Genomic DNA, 21,334 nt, shown 5'->3' on the forward strand with positions numbered 1-21,334 from the left:
TGAAGAAAGCTAACTGCACCAGTCAAAACCAGCACAGAGGTTCAACGAGGCCAAGTGCCAAGTCCTGCCCTTGGTAACAACAACCCCAGGCAGTGCTACAGGAAAAGCTGCCTGGAGGAAAAGGATCTGGGGGTGTGGGTTGACAGCAGCTGAACATAAGCCAGCATGTGCTCAGGTGGCCAAGAAGGCAAATGGCATTCTGGCCTGGATCAGAAATAGTGTAGTCAGCACGACTAGGGAAGAGAAGAATTTCTTCTTGAATGAATTACAGTCATACAGCTAAACATGAGAGAGTGCTTTACTTAGTAATTACTAGTCAGGTTATATGCAGCATTCTAACTCTTCTTCACTTTTTTCCTGAAGGAAAAATCTTGATTTCAGAATGCTGGGCATAATTTAAAAAAAGATGGGGTTTGAAGTCCCCAGAAAAGGTATGCAGTGCTGACTTCCACCCAATAGGTGGGAGGGCAAGTGTGTAGGCATGCAAGCAGTGATGGGGTCTGTGCTTGTGGGTGTTGATGGAACCAACAGGTCAGACACTCACAAAACAAGCAGGGTGTTGCCTGTGATAAGAAAGATTCGGTTGCAGCACTTCTGACTTATTGATTTTTGTTTTTCCATCAGCATGATTGGCATACTGTCCTTGGACAGAGTGAAGTGAAATCCATTCAGATTAATGAGTAGCTGGACTGTAAAACTAAGAATTCAGGAGCAGACACAGCCACAGCCAGTCAGTGTATGTTTCTTAAGCAGCTTGCACAATCCCATGTTTTAATGGATGATCTGATCTCTTGTGTCACCAAAGTTCATAGTCAAAGCCTGAATGTTCTCACTGTATCTCTGCTGCTGCGAATTCAAAAGCCACTCTCTCCATTTCTCTTTCCACCACTAGTGCCACTGAGAGTAGTGGGTTTGGAGGGCAGCTTCCAGTGAGGTGGAAAAAGGGAAATAGCTTCCAGCCAGGGCTGTTGCTTTTGTCCCATGATGTCGAGGGCAGCCACAGGTGGGCTGCAAAAAAGAATAGGGAAGAGCATGAGAAAAGAGTCAGGAAGACAGAAGCACTGAAAGAGTGAGGTTTCATCAGATGAGTGGTTCATTCTCATTCTAGCACTTTTTCTGATTAAGGGGTGGGACTCTGAGCTGGGAGGCTTGGCTAAAAGATCAGAGCAGTCCACTTGTGGGAGCTCTTCACACGTTCAGCTTCCAGTGTGCTGGAGAGGATTTGGGGTACCAGCAACCCAGCTGCTCTGGGAGTGACTGAGCTCTTGGTGCAAGAAGTCAGCAGTGGCAAGATTTGAAACAGACACACTGGTCAACATGAGCACAGCAGGCAAAGTAAGCAACATTTTGTATTAGGAAAGTTTCTTTGCTCAGATGAGAAGTGCATTTTTAAATGTGAATTCTCTGCAGGAACAGTGTAAATCCTGGTGGTATAGCACAGATTAGAGTTTAGGATGAAGCTGGTACAGAAGAGCTGCCTTTATTTGCAGGCTGCTGTAGCTTCCTAGGAAGTGGCTGTTAACTCTTTAAGGCAATGGTTTATTTGAGGCAAGATAAGGTAACAGCACCAGGATAAAAACATCCTGTCTGAGTTAGCAACTCTTTTTAACTTCTGATTTGATATTCAAAATATGATAGAATGTGCTAAGTGTTTAGATCGATGCATTTATCTGCTCTACCAGTTTCCATGCTGAGATACAGTAGCTTAAACTTCCTACAGTAGCTTAAACTATTTTTAGTTTATTTATAATTCTATCAGCTTGTTTTCTAAAAAGAAGATATGTCAAATATTGTGTTAAATTGCAGGGTGAATTGTGCTGGCATTAGGACAGTCATTAAATTTGAATATGCATATAACAAGTCTCTAATTAATTAAGACCAGAAGTAAATTTCTCATGCAGTGCAGTACTGAGCTGGGATTGAAGTGAGTAGTTTCATCTTTGCCAGAAATTAGATGACATGAGAGATGGAAGTTGATACCAATACATGTTCCTTCTTGCACTGCTGGTGAGATGCTAACAGACACCCAGGGACCTGCAAGAGGGGTTAAGGGATAAGTAACTAGAAATGGAAAAAACTGAAAGCATGGATCTTGCTAGAATGTGTCTTAAGGTAGTACCAGGATCATTTGTTGTTATTGCCAGCTGTCTTCACTATTCTAAAACCAAAAGAGAAAGGGAAAAAATGCTCTCTTTAACTCTGAGTTACTGCAAATGCAAAATTAATTGTAGCTTACTTGTAGTAAGTTCACCAAGTAGTTCAGTCCTCTGCTCAGCATTGAATGGAGAAGGGTTGTGATGTAGATTAACTGCTTTGATTTCATGGTGTTTATCTTGGAATAACACAGGTGTTACAGTGCAATTTATGTAACCAAGCAGCATAGCCTTTGTGTCCTGTACAAGGTTGTGTTTCTACACCTGCCCTCCCCCACTGGTAGAACACAGGAGCAGAGTGAAAATGGTTAAGCCAGTGCTTGTCTTAGCAGATTAAGTAGGTGATAGCGTGCTATTGCCGCATCTGTGGGATCCTGTTGCAATCCATAAAAACTCACAGGGACTAAACAGTCAGAACAATACATAGTTAACTAATGTCTAATTATAGAAGAGATTTGTTCGTTCTCAGCAATCCACACTTCTTGGCCACCATTTTTCTTAGAAACACAAAGTGTGCTTTGCATGTGCAAGTAATCAAATCATCCCTGTCCTGTGTGGGATACAACATAAGTACATAAACTGTCTTTTTTTTTTTTAAAGTAATTTTCCTAGAAAATGGTGCCCTTTGAAATGTGGCCTTTGACCACATTTGTAAATGTGTCACTAATCACACTTGCATCTGAACATTAAATTTAAATTTAGTGTAATATATATCTCTTGAGGCAGTTATTTTCATATAACTGTGCCCATCCCATTTCTGTGTCTAGCTGCTGAAAGTCTGGAATTTTATTTCATATGTTTAGTATTTCCTAATAACTATTTTCTTTGTTACCAGTTTTGAGTTTGTGGATAATCAGACATTATTTCTATTACAAAAGCTTTGATACTCAAAATTTGTTTGTGGTTTTCCCCGGTGAATTCTGCAGAACACTGGTGTTAAGTTGTCCTGGTCACACAGAACAAATATGCATGTACTAAACTTCTTGTATCCTGGATTTGATTGCCCTCCATTTCCTTCTCAAGATAATGCCACCTGAACAGTTGTACTCAGTAGACTTAACAGAATGACTGAGGACTTTGCTGTGTGTCACCCAGGAAAATCATATTTCAGGCACTGGGGTTGTTAAAGACCTAGGATGAGATCTTTAAACACCTCCAAGGAGGAACAGCAACTATGGGGACAGAGAGTTTTGAATACACTAGGATTGAGCTTGCAGGGAGGAAACCTGTTTGTGACTCTGGCATGAGGTGTGAACAGTGCTCTTCTCTTTCCTGAGGGCATTTTTCTCTCAGTGGCAGATGGTCAGAAGAACCCTAAGGCCTGTCCTTACCAGGACAAAGCCTGAAGAGTTAATGGACAAACTTCAGTCTAAGAGATTTAAAAAAAAAACCCTGTTTTGAATAGTTGAGTAGAAAATCCACTTGAGTTAAATATTCCTTCTGAGAAGGAGGGTACCCAGCATGGGTAATACTGCACTTGAAGGGACTCAAGATCATCTCTGTGTAGTGCTACATCAGTTTGTGCAGGTGTCCTTTCAGCCATCCCCTCATGGCTGAACTTGGGCTTTACTGGAATGTTTATAAATCTGTACTAGGCTCTGAATTCCATTTTCAGCGATTCTGTCAGTTCCCAACACAGACAGTTCTAGGCAACTTTATCACAGCCTGATAAGTGACATCATTTAGTGTGCCATCTTCAAGAAGATACAAATACAGACAAGTAATGCAACACAGCAAAAGAAATTGACCGGGGAAGTTTGCAAAGGAGCAATGAGAATGGGTAAGATATCCCATTACCTAGGAGACTATTACACATGCAGCTGAAAACTTGATGTGATAGAAAGATGAGCAAAGTCACACATCTTGGTGGGAGGAAAAATAGGCTTACACTTACCTTTGGTGTTCACTTTTTGTTGTTTAGTTTGGTTTTTTTTCTGTAGTTTCCCTCACTTTTTCACAATTATGAGCAAGAGTTTCATATGCAAAAACCTGTCTGTATGCTGACTTGAAAATGAAGTGCCATTCCCCATTTTTTGCTCTGTTTGCAGGTTATTAAATGCAAGGCAGCTGTGTTGTGGGAAGTCAATAAACCATTCAGTATTGAGGAAGTGGAAGTTGCCCCCCCAAAAGAACATGAAGTTCGCATAAAGGTACTAAAAATAAAATTTAAAACAACTCCTATGACTTGCATTCTATCTTGCTTTTAATCAGAATTAGTTTTATAATTTCTTAAGACCCAGTCAGAAAACATTCTACTGGAAAGTAGTTACTAATTGGTGAGCTCTGATGGAAAATGTTTAAAGGCCTTAATTTTATGAGGAGGTTCTTTAAAAAAAAAAAAGTTTTTCAAAAAGGGTTGTATTTTTTGTTTGCTGACATCTGTTTTTCTAATAGGCTGAAAAAATTACAGTACAAGGCAAAATTCAGAATTTCCTGTAGTGTGGAGCAAGAAAATTTCAAGGAAATAGCTCACTAGGCCTGGGAGCTTCTTTTTCTATCTGGATATTTGCCTTAGTGGAATTCAGCAGCTGCCTTAATTTTTGAGCAGTTTAAAGTGTTACAACACATGACAAAAACCCTCTTATGGGGTTTTTCTATTTGTCAGAATCTATTTGTCAGAATAAAAGTTCTAAACACATACCTGAGTATTTCAAAAGAAATAGTGCTGTTCTAGTTGCAAGAAAAGGTAAAGTGTCATATAAAACACTATGCAGCTTAAATTTTTTTAATGTATCATATACAAATATTTTAAATATATACACAGTGCAATAATAGAATTATTATGTAATTATCTAGAACATAAAATCATTGTATAACATATCATTTATATTAAATATCTATTATGTATTGTCATATAATCTAAATATAATAAGCATAAAAGTTCTATTTCTAATAAAATCACAATATTTCTATTTATAAATAATATGTGATTGTTAATTTGTATTTACTAATTTTATAATGTTTTTATAATATTACACACTTTTATTTTTAAGTATTTCTATCTAAATATTAGGAATAATTTAATTTATTCTGTTTTTCCTATATAATTGTATTGCTAGAACATAGATTTTCTATAGAAAATCCATCAAACTCCCTATAGAGCTTAGTACTGCATAGCAAACATCCACAAAGGAGCTCTGCCCTGTAAATTAAAGACTAAATACAATGAAAGTCTTAAATCAGACAACTAAATTTGTTTTACCTGTAGATTCACTGTGTGTATATTGAATTTTGGAGAGAATCAAGTGACTTCTCCAAACATAGAGCATCATTTCCCTTCTGCATATGACCTGACATAGTTAAATGCAGAAATATTCTTGTCTTTCTGTGAATCAGATCATGGCCACTGGGATCTGCCGCTCTGATGACCATGTGATAACTGGTGCACTGGTTGAGCCTTTTCCAATAATTCTTGGGCATGAAGCAGCTGGTGTTGTGGAGAGTGTTGGGCAGGGAGTGACTTCAGTCAAACCAGGTATGAAACAGCACTGAAAACAAACCCTGTGCTGAGTTTACAGACTCCTTCTTAAATCAAAAATATTATATTCGTGAGTATTTTTACTGCATGGGAAAATATTCCAATTTCAATTTTTTCAAGGATACCTCAAAGGATATAAACATGTTCATTATGTCTTTTTGTGTTCCAAGTATTGATTTGCTTTCAGATTTTCTACTCAATTTCTTTTGCTTTTAGCAAAAACGTCTGCAGCTTGTTTTCCACCTACATAGTGCTTTTCCTGTCGTGGGACTAAGAATGTAGAGTTTTTGCTGCTGTTCATGTGAAATCAGGCATTAGCTGCAGGTTCTCTGAACACAGTTTATACAGCTCACCTTTCTCAAGAATAAGGCAAAGCAAAGCACTAGATGACAAACATGTCAAAGCACCTTTTAATTTTCATAGCAGCTAAATAATCCATTGACTTCAGCTGACCAGAACTTAGGTCTTATTTAACTTTAGAAGCTTCAGGGCACAACTGGGGTGCCCATCCTGCTGCAGGCTTTGCATGTGGGCAGCACCAGTGCAGGTGAGGCAGCACTATTCCCTGAGGGCTGGATTGCTCTGAGGACACTCATCTGGACCAGCTGCTCCTCTCCCTATGTTCTTATTGAACCACACTGCATAGACAGTCAGTGAAAGATGACAATTTTCAGCCAACTGCTGCAAGATGAGATGGGATTCCTCCACACTTTGGTAGGACCAAAAAAATTCTAACAGGGGCTAAATTATTAAGTGAAAATATGCATGAAAAAAAAAATCTATACAGAATCATTCAATTTCCAGGCAGTTTGTTATGATGCCTGAGTTGCTCACTTTTAACACCTCTGAATTTCCAGTGTTTTTGTCCATACTGATAAGTATGAAGTCTGTCCAAAGGAGGTTGGTATGTAGAACAAAAAAATTTATTAGTGATTTCTGCTTTAACTCCAAACAAATATGCATATTGCAAATTTCAATGACAACTCTAGCTGCTTTTTCTCTTATGTCTGGGTTCATAAATCTCTCTGTTGTCTAATTGTAGCTGCTCCATGATTCCAGGTGAGCTGAAATAGCAGGCCTGAACACATACATACACAAAGTTACATTTCTCAGATGTTGCTTAATTTACACCTCCAAGTTCTAAAAAAAAGGCTTCAACTTGTACAACGTTTCTTTAGCAAAATGGTTACTTAGCCCATGCCACAGTTCTAAGCTAACTCACGGTCGAGGTAGTGGGGGGCATTTAATGTTCTGTAGGTATTTTTCATTTTTTGGTGGAAACAAAAAATTTCCCTTGATTTTCAATGTACGAAGGATTAGCCACATTTTAAAACTGACAAATCATAAACTGATATGTATTGGGAAATACCTGTTTAGAGATTATTAGGTGTTTACCATACATCATTGCCTTGGAAATTGCATAGGAGTAAAAAATTGCACTGGGAAGCTATGTGCAACTTTGTTAATCACATAATTATGCCAGAGAATTAGAGATGCTGGCTTAGATTTTGTGTGACACTGCTTCTCAGACAAGTATTTTACCCACCTTTACTCAACACAACAGTAATAGGACTGCTATATAGCAAAGATGCTCAAAAGGACTGGCAAATTAATTCTTAATTTCCCATTATTTGTATGCATGGTTAACGGCCCTGTTATCTTGGCACTCCAATCTGCTGTCCTAGTGTATATCAATTTTTATCTCAGTTTCTTTACTGAAATAAGGTGTATTACTACCTTCTTTTTACACAGAAGATGCAATAAACTGCTGAGTAAGTACTTCAGAAGTGTCAGTAGGTAACATGGTTTTATGACATAGGACTGACTCAATGCTATTGAAAGACACTAGAGATTTTGCATATCAAAACTAGTTGTCATAACTTTGCCCTAATTATGTCTTTTATAAAAAACACAGAGAGATGGTTCATCTTACAAAAGCAGCAGAAGGAAATAAAACTATTGTGCGTTCCTAGTGTATATTTGCCTGGGGATTAAATACACTTGCTTCATATTTTTACCTGCATGCTTCTTGTTTCCCTTGTTAAATCTAATTCTGTCATTACTGTTTTATTTCTAGGAGACAAGGTTGTTCCACTCTTTGTTCCACAGTGTGGAGAGTGCAAGAGCTGCTTAAACAACAAGGGTAACCTGTGCATTAACACTGAGTGAGTTTTCCTGGATTACTTACAACCCTAATTTGATTTGACTTTATCCAAAACTGATTGCAAAAACAAATTTCACTTTGCCATTATTTCTGGTCATCTTTCAAACAGCCTTGGTAAAAGACGTGGATTAATGCTTGATGGCACCACCAGATTCACCTGTAAAGGAAAAGCAATTCACCATTTTCTTGGTACAAGTACATTCACTGAATACACAGTAGTGCATGAATCTGCTGTGGCCAAAATCGATCCCGCCGCTCCTCTGGAAAAAATTTGTCTAATTGGCTGTGGGTTTTCAACTGGTTATGGGGCTGCTCTGCAGACTGCCAAGGTAAATATTGTCGTGGGTGTTTGTGATATTTTATGATGTCTGTTCAAGATTGTGTAATCTGCAAGTGGGTTGTCAGCATGGCAGCCAGGAGGTGTAGCCTCTGTTTAGTTCAGTGTGGTAAGAAGATACTAGTTCTTTACCTACTTCAGATTCTGTCTCTAGGCTGTCAGAAGTCTTCAGTTCAAAATCCAGTAAAATTACTTATTACCATCTATAATGTTTTCCCTCATAGCTTATCACCCCTAAAAAAATATTACAACAGACTTCATTTTTTTATTGTAACTGAACTCCAGGAATACATAGAAGCCTATATAAAAAACACAATTGTAGTAATATAGGAATGTGAATTTTAGAGCTGGCTCTGTCTCCATTTGAGTGACACTACAGATCTTAACACCACTGGAATATAAAGCATCATGAAAAAAGAGGTGTGTCTAAACCTGAAGCTGAGACATATAATGAAAACCTGGTCTCAGAAATGTATTTTAGGGACAATTTCTCTTAGTCACATGTAGCATTATAACAGCACAGCTGGCTACTGCACTAGCAGGCATGCATGTGCAATTCCTTCTCAGCAGGTAATCTCTAAATTGTGAGAAGTGGCTTAAGTGAAATCATGTTGATAATGAGGAAATTCATGGTACTTCCCCTAGCCTATAGCAATATGCCATGCCATGTGGTTTTTATTATAGGTGGAACCAGGCTCCACCTGTGCTGTCTTTGGCCTCGGAGGAGTTGGCCTCTCTGTTATCATAGGCTGCAAGGTGGCTGGAGCTGCTCGCATCATTGCTGTCGACATCAATAGCAACAAGTTTGCCAAGGCCAAGGAGCTGGGAGCCACTGACTGCATCAACCCTAAAGACTTCGATAAGCCCATCCACGAAGTGTTGACGGAAATGACTGGCGGGGGTGTGGACTACTCCTTCGAGGTCATCGGCCGTACAGACACCATGGTATGCAACCCAAAGATGGGGTGACACGAGGCATTAGCTCATTAGCACTCCCTTCACCAGGCCACCAAGCACCGGGGAGGAGGAGCTGAGAGCCACTGGCAGAGTGCTAAGCTAACTTCAAACCTGTTAAGCCCAGCTATTGACCAATGAGATGCAGGGACAGAAGCACACTCAGAAATTTAGGGAAGAGCGCTTCACTGTACTGCCCTGGCCAAACCAGTGTGGCTACATTTCAAATAGCCCATTATCTGATTTCCAAAAGTGGCTTATCACTAATAACTTAGACAAAATGGGCAAGAAGAGCAAAATTAGGATATACTTAACCAGTGAGAGCAGATAGAGCGGTGTGAGCAGATACACTGGACAATTTTTTAAGTAGTTTCAGTTACAAAAAATTAATTGCAAGCAGAGCCCTGAGAGGATGAGATGGAGTTTAAATTTCCGTGCCCCAAAGACAAATATTGCCTGACTCTGGGTGTCCATCTGTTTCTAATGCAGACTGCAGCCTTTGCCTGTTGCCATTATAACTATGGAGTCAGTGTGATTGTGGGAGTGCCCCCTGCAGCACAAAATATCACTTTTGATCCCATGCTCCTCTTCACTGGTCGCAGCTGGAAAGGCTCTGTCTTTGGAGGTAAGGACTTGGAAAGATGTGATTTATCTGGCTTGGGAAACTTGTAAATCATCTTGAATGAAACAGGATATATCAAATTAATTGTTTAGGCTGTCTTATTGGAAGTAGTATTGATGGATATTTTGCTGACAAAGAAGTTGAAAGGTAATTAATTATGGGAATTGTTAGTGAATGGCAAGAGAAGGAAGGTAAAAAACAGAAAGGGAGGGAAGGAGGGGAAGAAAGGGAAGAGGAGACAGAAAGAAAGACATAAAAAGACAGAAAATACAGAAAAAGAGGGAGGAAAAAAGAAGATGGGAGAATGAGAAAAAAGAGAAGCAAAAGAAAAGAAAATGAGGGGGAGTGAAGAGAGGAGGATGGATAAAATAAAGAAGAGGGAAAAAGAAAAGGAGAGATATACGATGAGATAAAGGATAGAAGATAAAGGGGAAAAAAGGAGGAAATCATAAAGAGGGAGAGGGGACAAAAGGAGGGGAGAAAAAGAGCAAGTGCAAAAAGGAGAATGAGAGGAATAGAAAGAGAGGGAGAGAGCAGGAGAGATGGAGAGTCAGGACTGTAGAGGATATCAGGGCTTATACTCAGCTGATTTCCACAGAGGTCAGACCCCAGCTTAGCCCCTGGCCAGCTGCCAGTCCCTTGCCATTCTTTCTCTTTTTGGAGCTCTCTCAGCAGTCCTACACTCAGCATGTCCTAGCTCATGCAACACAAAGGTCAAAGAAAACTTGTTTCCAAAAACAGTTTTTCTCACTTGCAACCAGTTCCTCCCATGTATTCAAAAGACAACTGAATAAAATAGCAGAGACAAATCAGGTTCCTATAGAAGGGCATCCTACTATTTACAACAGCTTTATCTTGTGGTGCTTGTAAGAAAAGAGAGACACACCCACCACCCACTCCCCAGTCTGAGCAGGCAATCAAGTTTCAACTTAGCAACATGGATGTCAACACTGGCTTTTGTATGAAATGTGATTAAGCTGAAACATTATTTAATGTGGGGCAAAGTTTGGATTCTGTAAAGACTGACATTTGTACTGGTGTTCTGCTGAGTTTCTCATATGTGGAATAGCTGCACTTTGTGACATGGGCACTTTGTTCCCGTGTTTCCTGCTGGCACCCTGTGTCACAAAGGTAAAGCCATGCTGCCACATTTCATTCTATTACTCTGCTATAGAAAGTTTATCTAAAAATTTAAGCTGTCTTAGGTTTTATGTATTTTCAGAAGCATTTATTTTCATTATGCATTTTCTGTGGGGTTTTTTTTCAGGCTGGAGGAGTAAAGATGCAGTTCCCAAACTGGTGGATGACTATATGAAGAAAAAGTTTGTTCTGGATCCATTAATAACTCACACACTACCTTGGACAAAGATCAATGAAGGATTTGATCTTCTAAGGACAGGAAAGAGGTAAACATTGTTTCATTGTAAAGGTTCTGTACAAATGACCTAAAGGAGATGTATGGTAAGACAAAGTCTGACTTCCCAGCAAAGCATGGGGAAGGCAGCCCAGCGTGCCCCTTAATCCCTCCCAGTGTGTTCCCATGGGTTGCAGCTGGACTAATAAAGCCAGCAAACCTTCAGCTTTTGAAATGCAGTGGGCCCTTGCAGAGAAGCTTTCCTTGCAGAGGAACTTTCAGATTCTAGTTTGAGCAGACACACTGGGTACCAGAGGGAGAAAAGACTACAAAATTGAGGAATTCTCTTCCCAGTATCCATTGGAATACACAACCAAGGGAGCATGGGAGTGTCAAACTGTAGAGTGCCAAGGGTTAGCTACATTATATTCTAAGAAACATTTCAGGATGAAGATCAGGAACACAGAAATAACCTATTCCTCTTGTGAGTTAGGGAACTGAGTCCCTATCCAATTGCCCCTAAAGTCACTAGGTACTTTACCTTGAACTTCAGAGCTTTTAAAAAAGGAAAGTACTTGGTCTATATATATGCACTGCAAACTCAGAATTTGGCTCTTGTGCTTTCTCAAATATTGTGAAAGTTCAGCTCAGACTGTTTTCACAGGGTATTGAAATTGGAAATATTTTTTGATGGAGAAATTAGACAAGATTCACCATGGGAATTGGAAATTGTCCTTGGCAGAACTAGGAAATGCATTTGTATATCTTAGTATGTGTGGAGACTACCCTTTTTGAAAGTTCTAGATGTTTATAACTTATAGAGTCTGGAGAATTACATTAATGTTATCTTTTCATTGTCATTTGCTAGCAGTTATTTTAGATATTACTCGCTCTGAATATAGTAAGCAAGTAACAGAAGAATTTCAGCCCCTGAGGTTTGTTTTCATGTTCTAGCGATGCAGCACACACTTCATTTTTGATTGTCTTTATTTTACATAGGCTATAAATGTTAGTTTTAGTTTTTAGTATAACAAATGGGAAAGTGATGAGGACAGAGATGCCAGCAGCTTTGCTAGGATACTGATAGTCAGCCTGAAAATGGAGGCACATTGCAGCTGATCATTTTTATGGACTATAATATTTCAGTGTTTCAGTGCAGAATAAGCTGTACCAGTTACCCTGTAATTGGAAAGATGTGTATAGGCCCCTCTCTGAGAAACTTCTGAGGCTGTAGCTTGTAATTAATTACCAGGAGCCCTGGGGTTCATCAGTGAAGGCTTTGCAGTCTTCTGTGAATTTTGTTCTCTACATCTGCAGCAAAGTTTGCACTTCTGCTCTGTCATTTTGCTGCTAGCTGGGGCCAGGGGCAGGCTGGGAGGGAATACCTGTTTGACAGCACTAGCACAGATGATCAGAGAAAACATCAGTGTTCTGCTGATGTTAGCCCAGGGGATTTTCTAGTCACTAACTTGTCATTTTATACTGCAGCATCCGCAGTGTCCTGACGTTTTAGGACTCCCAGACGTGAAGCAGCAGATGGCTCAGCACCAGTATGAACTTCAACATCCTTCAATACATCCTAAATAAATGCAGACCAAGACCTTCCTGAAAGATCTACCACTACCCTTGAATAAAATGATCAAGCTCAAACTCCGCATTTCAAGCACAGAATTTATAAATGAAACCATCTTTTTCCTTCTACCGCTTTCTCCTCCTTCTTTTTTTTAAAAATCCTTTCTATTGTGCTGGATTTTTTTTTTTAATAGCCAGTTATGAATCATAGAAATTGCTCCTGTCACAGGTATTATAAAAAGTTTGGATTTTTAAAAATTACTTATCATATGTAATCTTTTAATAAAATAGAAAGGAAGGAACTGCTTCTTTGGGCTTCCATAACACTGCAAGCTTAAGAAATTTGTACATGCAGTTCAGCACAGTAAAACTCTAGGTTAGAACTGTGTATCCATCCTGAATGACTGTATCATTCCAGTGCCTAATAAGCAGGGAATGATATAGCAGAAATTAAAATTTATGGTGACTATATGTTTGAATTAATAATTTAAGCAAATCATAGACTTAGGTACTGGAGAATGTCTCACTACTCACTATTTTACCAGATTAACACTTCTAAACATTTTATGCAAAATTAGTGTGTTGTTGTTCTGTGTGATGGTTTGTATTTGGTATTTGGGTTTTTTTTTACCTTTATGCCTCTTTCTTGGGGTTATTTTAGTTGTTGGTCAGTGGTTTAGCTTTTAGACCTTTTGCCTCTGATGTTTGGGAAGCAGTGTGAAGAAATAAGAATGTGCACCAAGTATTGTTTTTTGCTTCCATTATATAAACGGGAGGCTTCTTAATTTCTTAAGTATGAATACACTGTGAACAAACAGGTGACTGGTAACAATTTGTAACAACTCAAACATAAAGCATCTTACTGTTTTCTGAAACTGCAATGTGGAAACAGGAGCAGAAGCTACTTCTATCTCAGCAAATATGGTCAATATTAATATATATTTAGTATGGACTAATAAGAGCTCAAAGGCACTCACACGAATGGCAGCTGGGTAGAAGAGCCTGTGAAACAAAGGTACTGTGCTACTGATGACTTAAATGCTTGTGTCAGCAAAAAGAGTCTTTGAGTGGCCCAGCTAGTTTAATGATTTGAGGATCAAGAGATTACAGTTTAACAGAAGATCCTTAAACACGTCTATAAACTAAGTTTACACAACAATTGAGAGCTGAACTTCAGTCCTCAATGAAAAGAGCTAAAGTACAACACACCTCACTTCTGTCCTCTTCAGGGTGATGCAAAGCCCATTTTTGCAGTTGTCATCTGCTAAGCATAGGCAACACCAGCTGTTAGTATCTTCAGTAAAACAGTTGCTGGAGTCCAAAATAATAAACCCATTAAATCATTCTTATTAGGGATATTTTATAAGGCAGCCATCTAGATCTGTCTTCACATGGAGGAATGAAGTGTATTCACACCAGGAAACAACAAAAAGTTCATACTTTCCTAGAGTACTTTGCCCTGCAGACCCTCATCAACACTCAGCAGAAGATGAATTTATTTGTGTCATTGTATAGCTTGGACAAAAGGTTTCTGATGGCCCTTCCTAATGACTCTCTGGCTCTGAGGTAGTCCAGGGGAGTCCAGGAGCTCTGGACAGCTCCTGCACAGCTCTGTGTAAGCCTCCATTTAGGAGCTTTCCTGGGAGCAAGTAGAGACCATCAGAGCACCAACTGTCCACTATCTCATGATGACACCACGAAAAATCCACAAAAGATATGAAAAATCCAGTGATTTCCCAAGAAACAAACTAACTACCAAAGCACAAATGGTGTTTCCTCAGACCATAAACTATGGTAGTGTTTAACTGAACATCACCTGGCTTTGCCTACTGAGCACTCCCATGTTTCTGCTCTCCCACTACATCCCACCCACCCAGACAATCCCATAGGAAATGGCACATGCTCCAGTGTGCAGCTCTGTTTTCACATGCTTTTAAGATCATGCTCCCTGACAGTGCATCAAAGCCAAATGATCATTCCCACACAACATAATTCCCTTCAATGCTTCCAGGTTATCAGATGGACACCACATATCTCAGTAATAAAAACAACTGTGCTACACAGATACATGGGAAACAAGTCCATGTTTTGTTCAGGGGGTATCACATCTTTCAACAAGTGAAAAAAAAATTGCTCTGGACAAGTAAAAAAATTTTTTTCTCTAAGAAGATATATAAATCATACCATAAGTCATGATAGATTTATTTCTTTTTTAATGCAGCCCATTCACCAGGCTGAATACTGAAAATCTTTAAAACTTCATTCTAAAACTCCTTATTCCTGGTAAATGATCATTCATTTTCTGATTGAGGCTACTAGAGATGTAGAAATTCCTTGGGAAACGCTGCTACGCATCCCTGCTTACCTGAAATGCAGAAAAAGATGATCCACAAGTGCATGTCTGCTCTAGAGCCAGCTGCTCACCTCCAAGACAGGAGCATGTCATCACCTAGAGGCTGGGTTGACCAGCAGGGCTGGGGAACTGAATGCCAAGCAGCACTTCCATGTGACTGGGACCACTGCCACACCACATGGCTGCCATGCTCTGTGCAAGAGCTTAGACAGCTGCTGGGGCAGGATAGAGCAGCCAGGCTGCATCCCTGAAGCTGGAGATGGATTCAGGGAATTTGAGAGCTGGGGGCTTGGCCTGCCCACTCTGAGTCCTGCAGCTGCTACTGACCTTTCCCGTCAGCCCATGAAACAGGGTTGGGACATTGAATAGCAAGCACCAGCAGGCAGTCAGCTGAACACATAAACATGGGGCTGATGGCTTCCCAAACACAGGAGCAGTTCCCAAACACACACTGTGCTCATCTTAGCCTGCTCCTCCAGCAAGCTCTCGCTAATGCTGTCTCCCCTATACATTAGCTTGGCAATGTCTCAGCAGAAAACACATCTGGGGGAACCTGAAGAGGCGAGGCACTGTGAAACCACAAACCTGGTTACACAGGAGTGATGATAATGTGTTCTTGGGGGGAAAAAAATTTATTAACACACACTCCGCTTATTGCTCTAGTGAAAATAGCAGCAAAAACACAGACAGTAAAGACGATAACGCTTCAGCCAAGGGGGTGGCGAGGTGGTGTGGGTTTGTCCACGCCATGACATTCTCACTGTTTGGATTTTTGGGGGTTTTTTTTTGTTTGTTTGTTTGTTTTGTTTTTTTGGTTTTTTTGTTTGTTTTAATCTATTTTTTTATTTTTAATATCTGCGCAACTATCTTAGTGTGAATGGCCAGCAAGCCGAACGCTCCAACGTGGCAAAAAGGGAACACCAGGAAGCACCAGCACTGCCAAAAATCTCCTCCCACCACTCTTGCCGGAAGTAATTTGAAGAAAAAAAAAAATCTCTCTGAACTCTCTGAGCCTTTAAGGCGGGGAGAGCACGGAATGGCCCAAGGGCAGAGTAACTGATAAAAGCCTCCCCGGAGGACTTCTGCCCCCATCCATCTCCCTGCCGCTATCCAGCTCCTCCCCTCAGCATCCAGCATCCCGCACAGATTAACCAGCGCTCTCCAGCGACGGTGCCGCACCGGGACTGCTCCCGCTGCACGCCGGGGGGATTCTGCAACACGCGGGGGCAGCAGCTTCCCTCCAGCCTGCGACAGCGACAGACACAGCTCTGCTAACACCCCATGGCCACTGCGGGAAAAGTAAGGACACGGCATTTCCCCTGCTGCTTCCCGAGGTGCCCTGCTCTTGGCCAAACGCGCTGCAAAAGGCTCAGCCTGCACACCACTCTGCGTGCCCTCTGTCCTCCGACCTTACTCCCCCACCTCTTCCAAACCTCTGTCAATGGCCCCACATTCTGCTTTCGGACAACTGCACGTGTCCATACCTGCACCAGGCAGTGCATTCCCCCTCTGTCCTGCCCACCTGCTCAGGAGACCAAACACGGAATTGTGCTGCTCTGCAAAACACTCTCCTGCTCCATCCCACTCTGTGCTCCTGCTCTGGCAGCAAAAGCAGCTCTTCAGTGGTGCCCTCTTCAGCCACTCATCTCCTGCACCCAACCTTGTCCATGGCAATGCCCTTTTCAAGCTGCAGGCTCCATTTTGCTGATGTCAAACTGCTTTGAGTTGGTCGGGGAAGGGTTTGAGTGATGTTGCACATAAGTCATCCTTTTGGGAAGGAGAGAAATTATCCGAGTCACTTCTTTCTGCATTTCACACTCCACACGAATCCAGTGTTTACTGAACATTGTTTGGCTTCCCATAGATCTGAGTACTCCAATGTTACTACTCTCCCGCCACATCCCACCCAAGCAGCAACCCCCAGAAAACTGCACAGGACTGTTGTGTAGCTATAGAAGTGTTTGCTGCAGTGTGCTGAGATACATGCTGTGCACCTCTGGCTTTCATGATTGCAAGACAACTGTCCTGGCCTTTTGTCAAAGATGAACCTTTCCCTGCAATGTATTCCTCTGGGTTGCTTCCAGGTGATCAAGTGCAAGGCTGCTGTTGCCTGGGCCCCCGGCAAGCCCCTCTCTGTGGAGGAGGTGGAAGTTGCACCCCCAAAGGCAGGAGAAGTCCGGATCAAGGTAAAAACACACATGAATTATATTTTCTCCCTTAGGGAAGTTCCTCTACTTGTGGCTGTACCTTGGATATAACCAAGTGAGCTGTGTCCACCCACGGGCGTTAACTGTCCACAGAAATTCTGTGGAAAACCCTTCTACACACTGGACTATTTCTGGAAATCGCCATTTACTCTTTCTTTTCCAAACAGATTGTGGCCACAGGCATCTGTCACTCAGATGATCACGTTTTGAAAGGTTCCTTGCCTAATGTAGAATTCCCAGTTATATTAGGCCATGAAGGTGCTGGGATTGTGGAAAGCATTGGAGCAGGAGTGACCTCTGTGAAACCAGGTAACCAACACACATTCAAAAGCACACCCTTGATTCATGCCTCAAAGCTCTGCCAGAACTCAGAAACTTCCTCCTGCTCCTGAGACAGTGGTTAAAAAAATGACTGCATACTCATTGCACTGGACTCTCATTTTCCAATTTCCCAATCTGTTCCTCATGTAGACTAGTGGGGCTGTGAGGATTCATCCTCACAGGGAAAGCAGAGGGCTCATGGTTGGTTTCTGCCCTCGAAAAGCTCAGGAGAGGCAATTCAACAGGCAATGCCCTCAGGGCCTGTGGAGAAAAAGGCACCTACCAGAGATCCACTTTGTTGCAGGAGACAAAGTGATCCCCCTTTGCCTGCCACAGTGTGGGGAATGCAGCTACTGCAGGAATCCTGAATCCAACTACTGCCAGAAGTTCCAGTGAGTTCGCTTTAACTTCCCCTACACCTACATGGGATTGACTTTATGAAAAGTTCTGACACACCTGTCAGTGCTTTAGTAATATAATTGGTTGTACCTCCTCACAGTTTCTCTGAACCTCAAAACCTGCTGCCAGACAAAACCAGCAGATTTACTTGCAAAGGGAAACAGATCCACCACTTTGTGTGGGTCAGCACCTTTTCTGAATACACCGTGGTCCCAGAGTACGCCGTTGCCAAGATCGATGCTGCGGCACCTCTGGACAAAGTCTGCTTGTTTGGCTGTGGGTTTTCCACAGGCTATGGGGCTGCCATCAACACTGCCAAGGTTGGTACTCAGGCATGTTTAGCAAACCACAGCCACCCTCACAACCTCATCAATCCCGTGCAAAAGAAACCTCCCCCTCTTCCTCCTCCTCCTCTCGCTGCTGGACACTCACAGGGTCGCGTCTGTGCAGGTAAAACCAGGCTCCACCTGTGCTGTCTTCGGCCTCGGAGGAGTTGGCCTCTCTGCTGTCATGGGCTGCAAGGCAGCTGGAGCTGCTCGCATCATTGCCGTGGACATCAACAAGGACAAGTTTGCCAAGGCCAAGGAGCTGGGAGCCACTGACTGCATCAACCCTCGAGACTTCAAGAAGCCCATCCAGGAGGTGATCACTGAGATGACCGGGCAGGGCGTGGACTACTCCTTTGAGGCCATCGGGCACAGGGACACCATGGTAGGTGGCACTTCAGCACCTGTCCTCCCTCCCACATCATCACAGGCTCCTCTCAGGGCAACATTCACCCCTGTGGGGATTTCCTTGTCTGCTGCCTGCACTGTTGGGCACATTTTTCTGAGTGAAAAGAGAGCGTGAATCTTAAAGGAGGCCACTAGCGCTCCCGGTCTAATCCACAAGAGGGGATGTGTATTTTTTCACAGTTCTTGAGAGGAGCAAGAGATTGGACAAAAAGTGCACTGCCCTGACAAACACAACAGGGCTTTCCCTAATTCTCCTACCTGTCCCATCAGATTGCTGCCTTGGCTTCCTGCAATATGAACACTGGCGTCTCTGTGATGATTGGGGTAACGGATTCAGAGATTACCATTGATCCCACACTTCTGCTGACTGGCCGGACCTGGAAGGGAACTATGTTTGGAGGTAGAAGACTTAAGAATACAATCTAAATATTTCATTTTTCCCTTACATGGAAGTAAAAGTGGGTTTTCAAGAGGATGACAACTAAAGAGGAGTACAGCATTGCCTGTACTAGACTTTAGCATTACACATGCAAATAATCACCTCTTCTTGTTTCACACAGTAAATCACTCATCCTAAAGCGTAGAAAATCTCTCACAAGAGACTGGAACAACCACTGGTCACTTGGCTCTGTGCACACAGTAACACTGTCTTACAAAACAGCCTTTCTCCCATTATTCATGGAGACGCTTTCTCCTGTTTCTAGGCTGGAAGTCGAGAGAATGTATCCCTAAATTAGTTGCCAGCTATTTGGAAAAGAAATTCAATTTCGACTTGCTGATCACACACACGCTGCCATTCGCTAAAGTGAATGAAGGATTTGAGTTGTTACGTGCAGGAAAAAGGTGAGAGAGACCCTGACCAGCAGGACTGAGGTACAGCAAACCTAAACACCTCCTCCTAAAATTCCAACAGGCAGAGCATGCAACCCTGACTTCCCAAAGAGCACCTGAGTCTTTTGAGGAAGCAGGGCATTACAGCTGTGTGATGGCAAGATCTGCCATAGCCCAGAGGGAAGAGCCCACACTGAGCACAGGGAACCCTCCTGCCCATGGTGCAGCTCAGCACAGATCCTGTGGCCTTATCCCCTGAGGGGTTCCCCCCAGCAGGGATTTGAAGGCTGCCTCACTGCTGCCCATCTCATGCAGCTCTGTCAGGAAGAGGCTGGATGACAAAGAAGTGGCTGGTCCCCAGGCACACCTGCCTGCCACACTGGTGCCCCTGAGCTGCAGCAAACCCTCCCTTCCCTTCCACTTTTCAGCATCCGCAGTGTCCTGCTCTTCTGAAGGACTCGGCCAAGGAATCTGCGTGGAGGGACCAGCACAGCAGATGCTCTCCTGGCTCGGGCCCTGCTCAAGCAGCATCTCACCTTGGGGAGCACAAGGAAAGGACAATGAGGGTCTCACCTGTGTTGGTGCCACTGCTGGTCCTATTGTGCCTGGACAAGATCCAGAAGGATGTCTCTCTAAAGAAAATGCTTTCACTAATAAAGGTTTTTAAACAACCTCATCCAAAACAATGCCGTCCATCAATAATGCCTTGGGACAGTTGGTTGATGGATCAGGAACACAGAGAGTGATTTCCTTGACCTGGCTGTAACAAGGACTTATACTGGTAGAAATACACAGATCCATCAGGTCAATGCATGGCTCTGAGGCTGGTTTAAGCAAAATATTGGGATTTTCGACTGTGGGAATGATCTATTCAACACCTGCTCTACTGACACCTGACAGGATGAGCCTTTCTCAGGGAGGAAAAGGAGTTCTAGCACAGGAGCTAGCAGGGCTCTTTGGCAGAGCTTTAAACTAGCCTGGGAAGGGGAATGGGAAAATACCAAGCTGGTCTGTGATGAGCAGTGAGATTGTGTGCCAAAACATGAGCAAAAAGCACTATTTGGATACCTCAATCTGCTTCACAAGTGTTAGCTACAAAGTACCACATGTGGAAGTATTTCTATACTAATAAATGCAGCTTAAGGAACAACCAATGATGACCTGGAAGTTTCTGCCTGTTGCCACAGACTTCATATCTGTGAGGTTACGACCTGCAGTGCTCCAGAAACCAACTGTGCATGGTTATTTTCTAAAACGAGCAAAGCAGTTAATAGTTGCTAGAAGTTTATCTATTGCAGAAGCACATCACTCTCAAAAGGCAGTTACAGACATCAAAGTCTTAGCTAAGTTTTGGTATAAGGTCTCAAACAGAAGTAGGAGCTGCTCTTGTTAAAGGTCCTGGGAAGCTGATGTTGCTGCTCCTGTCTTCTTCTCAGATGGTGACTGATGACAGAGAGTAAAGGCAAAATGAAAAGCAATGGCAGGAAAAGCAGAAAAGCACTAACTCTCCCCAGTACAAACTCTTATACAGGATCTTCCCAACTAAGCTAAGACACAAACTTGGACCTCCACTCCTTAACCTATTAGAATTCTAGTTTCTTAACACGCTGGGTTACGTGTAGACTACGCATACGACCTATCTTGTTCTATCTGAAAAATGTAAGCAATATTCTTACTATGGCTCTATTATGTCTAAGTACTGTTTGCAGCTACTGTTTGGAGCCTCTACTGAAATCATTAGTATGTTTTTAGCCATCCTTACAACTCCCACTTCTACTTTGGTATCAAAGTCTTTTACTTACCAAAAGCATTAGAGCTCATACTAAAACTCACTTATACACTCACTTGCTTATCC

The 21,334-nt window shown here is 42.1% G+C and overlaps 2 protein-coding genes across 2 annotated transcripts; both read left to right on the top strand.

Annotated features, from left to right (window-relative positions):
- The first annotated feature begins 1,170 nt into the window (after positions 1–1,170).
- LOC306802619 (alcohol dehydrogenase 1) lies at positions 1,171–12,804 on the top strand. Its single transcript, XM_079307094.1, has 9 exons — positions 1,171–1,335; positions 4,202–4,303; positions 5,490–5,628; positions 7,709–7,796; positions 7,905–8,124; positions 8,817–9,077; positions 9,576–9,711; positions 10,976–11,114; positions 12,551–12,804. Exons 1-9 carry the CDS (start codon positions 1,318–1,320, stop codon positions 12,573–12,575), a joined length of 1,128 nt encoding a protein of 375 aa, XP_079163220.1. The 5' UTR covers positions 1,171–1,317; the 3' UTR covers positions 12,576–12,804.
- Positions 12,805–15,958: 3,154 nt separating this feature from the next.
- LOC306802622 (alcohol dehydrogenase 1-like) lies at positions 15,959–20,708 on the top strand. Its single transcript, XM_079307097.1, has 9 exons — positions 15,959–16,286; positions 17,072–17,173; positions 17,362–17,503; positions 17,820–17,907; positions 18,015–18,234; positions 18,365–18,625; positions 18,919–19,048; positions 19,353–19,491; positions 19,908–20,708. The coding sequence occupies exons 1-9, from the start codon at positions 16,269–16,271 to the stop codon at positions 19,930–19,932; spliced, it is 1,125 nt and encodes a 374-aa protein (XP_079163223.1). The 5' UTR covers positions 15,959–16,268; the 3' UTR covers positions 19,933–20,708.
- The last annotated feature ends 626 nt before the right edge of the window (positions 20,709–21,334 follow it).

The sequence above is a fragment of the Erithacus rubecula genome, assembly GCF_903797595.1.
Source record: "Erithacus rubecula genome assembly, chromosome: 5".
NCBI lineage: Eukaryota > Metazoa > Chordata > Aves > Passeriformes > Muscicapidae > Erithacus > Erithacus rubecula.